Below are 5,298 nucleotides of genomic sequence, written 5' to 3' on the forward strand. Positions count from 1 at the left end.
GCAAACAGGCCTAATACATTTGGTTTCCTTTAATATTCATGTCTTGAGATAGCAAGAATGTTACACAACAATCAGCCTTTAAAAATCTCACATTTTAAAGATGAGATGTCTGCACCTCTACACATATATAGGTAACCAGAGCCTGGGTGACTGCTTAGCACCTGCAAACAAGTTTCTCTTTAACGGGATGTCTGGAAAATACTGATCAAACTTCCCATAAATATTGACTTTAATGAATTCTTTTTGGTTTAATTCTTGTACAAACCAAAAATACAATGGAAAACCAGTAATCAATCATGAAGATTTTAGATGACAAGAACCATATTCTACATTTATCAAAAAATTCTGTAATAAGCGAACAGTATCCTCCCTAACAGCTAGAAAACCTTGTGTTTCTTCAGTGGTTTTTCAGAGTCTTTTTGAGGGCAACACCTCTGTGCATTTCCACATAAACATGCTTCCTATGTAATATATTCTACTGTGCATCAGTGCTAAACAGGTAATGAGATGAGACAGAAGACTCAGGCACTGCCCCAAAGTCTACCTTGTCTAAGGGGCAGAGAGCAGATCATTCACCATCACACAACATGAGTCACACAACAAATTAATCATCACATCACTATAGCTTATACTTCCCTGGTTCTTCTTGGGGGTAGCTCTGCGTCCATGCTACAGATTAGAAAAGCAGCCTGGGCAGCAACATACAGGCAGTCAAAGGGAATTGTCCTTTTGCCCAGGGGAACTTCTCTCTCCACTATCAGCACAAATAATGACCAATGTCCACAACAAAACTCCACATACTCTTTTGAGGGCTGATAAGGTCATTCTTTTCAGTCTGAAAGGTCCTGAAAGGACAGGACTGACTAGAAAGATTGGTCAGCAAATCTTGAAAATAGTGGAAATCTATTGAAAAGAAAGATAGGGAAGGTTTTGCCAATAGATCCCAATAACTTTGTGCCAAAGCTTCTACCCCTGCTCTCCCATAACATACAGTGATCTGGAAGGGCTGCAATGAGAAACAAAGCCCCTTATGGGAATTGTGTCTCAGGAAGTTGGAGGGTTGGCTGAGCACATTTGCTTCATTGCACTTCTACGTCATTAACCTATTTGTTTGTAGCTCTCACTTTCAGACTCACTGCACATAGCAATTTTGGCTTCCATATTTTCTCTTATCATTTACTGGCTCATCAGAGACAGATGCAGAGTGAGAAACGTGAGTGGAAAGCATGTCTTCATAACAGGCTGTGACACTGGACTTGGAAACTCTCTGGCTAAATGGCTTGACAAAAGGGGATTTTGCGTCATTGCTGCATGTGCCACAGAAAAAGGAAGCCAAGAGCTACGATCCTGCTCTTCACTCTCACTGAAGACAGTGAATCTGAACCTAGCAGACTCCAACAGTATTGCCAGGGCTGTGGCGCTTGTGGCCGAAGAGACAGCCGGAAAGGGTAAGTGGCAAGGCAACTTCCCAGGAAAATGATTCAATATAACAAAATCTGGTCTAATTAAAAGTTCCGTTGCCTCGACTCACTGCAGAGGCATTTTTCATCTTACTGATGAAACACATTCACTCTTCAGTTCTGTCATTTCTGAGCTCAGAGAGATTCTCATAACAATGCTTCCCCTTGCTTTCACAGAGAGCTTGCCTAAAAATCTTGTTGTTCAGTCTGTTAAAACCAGATCATTCCCAGATATGTATTTTAGACTCTTTTGGGTGAGGCTGAAGAATGTTAGTGAAAGGAAGGAAGGTGCTAAATGTTACCAGAAGGAAGTTTCTTGGCAATAAAATCAGCCCACTCAATTAAAAATGGTTGGTGCAGGGTTTCTGCAGCCCTCCTCTAGTAAGCAGGAGAGAGTATATTTTTGCATGGCTGAAAAAGTCTGACTTTTGCATTGCACACCTCAACTCCAGTGTTGTGTACAACAGCTTAAGAGTGGCAATTTCAGCCAGTTTTCTTGGAGTTGTTACATAGGCAGCTCTCACTACTGCTGTCATACACCTCTGAGCACTTGTGTAAAAAAGGAGTTTGTTCTTGGATATCTATGAGAGGAGCTAAAAAATAAGGGTTGTGTTGACATTGGCAAAGGGTGTTAAAAAGGTCTGCATGGTAAATATATTCAACTGTGACAATACACATTTCTTTATCAGCACTGAAAGCTCAGGCTAGACATTGCTAAAGGCCACCAAAGGGGATCACAGCGCTGCAAATACCCTCTGTAACACACAGTTATACCAAATATTCAATAGGCTTATTGATCGAACTACCTAAACCAGCAAAACATATACCTTCTACCAGTAGGACTTTTTCATCAAAGTTTGTAAAACACTGTTGGCCTCATCACAAGTGTTCCAGACCATTCTTGAATTAAGAGATTGAGAGGAAGTTAAACAAAATTATTAGCACTTACCTCATCCAGCAGGCTCCTGCTTGCAGTTTGTGGTAAGCCACACGTTCTCGGTCAGAATAACAACAGCTAATGCTGTCACCTCAGTCTGTGAAACTCTTTATGGAGGCTGAGTGCTGGACTTTCAGCCTCTCCCCTCGGGCGCAGGCTGTCCTCAGCAAACTCTTGGAAACGTCGCTATTTATCTAAAGTTCCTGAAGTAATTTATAAAGGTAGTAAAGTGGAGATATCAATACACAAGGTTAAGCTAGTATTTTTAGAGGCATTGACTTATTCACACATCTGGTTCAGAACTTTATACCCCAAACCAGAAAAATCAGTCTCTCCACTTTTATGCAGAGTAGTTGACTTTCACAGGAATGTAAGTGTGTATTAGGAGCCTACATAATACAGCCTAGTATAGTGGCCCATATCTCCAACTGAAATAGCTTTCCTTTAATACTTTACCCATTGTCTTTTAGAGTCATTGCCTAAAGCCTTCAGCAAATTTTACCAGGTGTACAGAGCAGATTATACAAGCAAACCCCAGATAACTATACTCCTCTCACTGAAGGTTTTGCAGAATGTGTGCTTGGTTCCCAATGCACATATGAAACTGCAGGGTCAGATATTGCCATATACTGAAATAAATGGTTTTGCAATCCCCTTAGGGCTTTATGGCTTGGTGAGCAATGCTGAAGGAACAGCACCTGTAGCACCCACTGACTGGCTGAGGATGGAAGACTTTCATTCTGTATTGGATGTTAGTCTGCTGGGATTGATTGAAATCACACTCAAGCTTCTGCCACTTCTGAAAAAAGCCGAGGGAAGAGTAGTCAATTTAATTAATGCCAAAGGCCTCATGGCTTTTGTAGGGGGTGGCTACAGTCTGTCCAAATGGGGCATGGAAGCTTTCTCTGACACTTTACGGTGAGTAGCCAGAAACACATGCATGAGTCCAACATTCCAGATTCCAGATGTTCTAAGGAAGGGTGACTATATGTTTGCCCCTCTTGATTTCTCTCTGGAAATCTTGCCTGAAGAGGGAAAGGAAAATAAAAGGATGATGGTCACTTGTTTAGAATTTCAGTTCGCAGTCCTATGAACAGACCCACCAAGAAACTGCACTGAGAAAAATTTTCATATCCTAGACAAGTTGTTGGCATGCAGCTTTCAGACACGTGAATCCTCTGCACACATGGAAGTAAATCAACAGTATAGCATGGCTAGACACCCTAAGTTTCCTGGGCAACTTGTACTTCCCCATATATTTTGCTCTAATGCTTCACAATCTGACCTAGGTGATTTCTGACAGCAACCACATTACCAAAGTTACTTGTAACTTCAGAAAATTAAGTAGAGCACGTCTCAATGAAGCCAGTTGTGCTGTACTGCCTCTAGAAGGCTAAGACCCAGTCCAGTGAGTCAAGTCTTCACAAGGACTAGGAAAGGGCGTTTCAAACAATTATCAGCGCTTATATAAAGAAATAAAGATATAGAAACCATAGTTTAAATAAGCATAATTTAGAACATTAGCTGCCTGTGTCCCTCGAGCTGCCCAGCAAGACAAAGAGGCCATTTTCACCATAGAGAAGTTGTATTGCAACTCAAAATTACAAAGCCAGGCAACCAGAAAACACACTAACTTTTACTGCACTGTCATTTAATCATTTAACCATGCGATGGATAATATAGTTCTAATCCAATTGAAATTTTTTCTCACTTTTACTTTTTCCCAGAAACATTAATAATCTGTTCCTGCTGTAAAGTAAAATGATGCAACATTATTTGAAATAGTCAAAAGTTTTACTATAATGATACATGAAGTTGACTGCAGCATCCTTTGCGTCAGTCCAACATAAACCACACAGGGGGCTGTAAATCTACCTGACACTGTTTTTTTTTTGTCAGTTAATTGATGCGCTTTTATAGGACAGGTACACTGCTATGAAGCTAATTTGAACATCTCAAAATAGTTAAGGCATTTGAAGATAAGAATTGATCTCAAATACTCATTTGTGTGACAGACTTTCAACTTCCTTATGTTTAAGAGTTATGCCATTATTGGGTGGTTAGGGAGATTATTGGCTGTTTCTTTTTCTTCTAGGATAGAGATGCAGCATTTTGGAGTGAAAGTAAGCATTGTGGAGCATGGTTTCTTTAAGGCAGGAGTAGTTAATTCAGACATCATGGAGAAATACCTCTTCAGACGTTGGAACAGTCTGACTGCTGAGACCAGGAACTCCTATGGAGAAAAATACGTTGTTGAATGTAAGTAGAAAAGGGACTGCAAGAAAGTTCAGGGGGGTTATTTTCAACATGTATAAATACCTGAATTGAGGCTGTAAAGACAAAAGAGCTAAGCTCTTCTCAGTGATGTGCAGGGATAGGGCTTGAGGCAGCAGGCACACACTGAAACAAGCTGAGCTCGGCTGCCCGCGGGAGGCTCACACAGCTGACCGGGGCAGGACCGAGCTTGTTGTGGGAGATTTAAAGGGCAGGAATTGCTGCTCGGAGCCCTTTGGAGCTGAGCTTGGCTGCTCGCGGGAGGCTCTCACAGCTGACCGGGGCGGGACCGAGCTCGTTGCGGGAGATTTAAACCACCCCAGGGAACGCTGCGAGTGGAGCGGGCACGGCAGTGCGGGCAGTGAGTGCAGGTAGGGCACAGCCCCCTGCTTTCTTTGCTTTCTTCTTTTTTTTTTTTTTTTTCCTTTCGGTTTTTGTTTTTTTTCCCCACTGCAACTCAGCTACACTCAGCAATGGTATCTGCCCGAGCTGCCGCTACCCGGAGGGGTGTTTTACCCCAGACAGAGCCCCCTGTGCAGGATGCAGCTGCTCAGGTCACTGAGCACAGACAGCCTCGGAGAGCAGTGCGAGTCACACCTGAGTACGGTGTGAGCAGGTGAAAGATTT

General features: G+C 42.2%; 1 protein-coding gene across 1 annotated transcript in view; it reads left to right on the top strand.

The window, feature by feature from the left end:
- Window positions 1–4,656, top strand: part of LOC103803592 (retinol dehydrogenase 3-like) — a gene marked incomplete at its 3' end in the record, with an annotated part of 7,688 nt that extends 3,032 nt beyond the window's left edge. Inside the window, exons 2-4 of the mRNA XM_009076160.1 lie at window positions 1,131–1,448; window positions 3,057–3,315; window positions 4,493–4,656. Of these exons, the coding sequence (XP_009074408.1) occupies window positions 1,131–1,448; window positions 3,057–3,315; window positions 4,493–4,656 (741 nt within the window). The remainder of the gene's footprint in view (window positions 1–1,130; window positions 1,449–3,056; window positions 3,316–4,492) is intronic.
- Window positions 4,657–5,298: the final 642 nt, after the last annotated feature.

Source organism: Acanthisitta chloris, unplaced genomic scaffold (assembly GCF_000695815.1).
Source record: "Acanthisitta chloris isolate BGI_N310 unplaced genomic scaffold, ASM69581v1 scaffold10906, whole genome shotgun sequence".
Lineage (NCBI taxonomy): Eukaryota > Metazoa > Chordata > Aves > Passeriformes > Acanthisittidae > Acanthisitta > Acanthisitta chloris.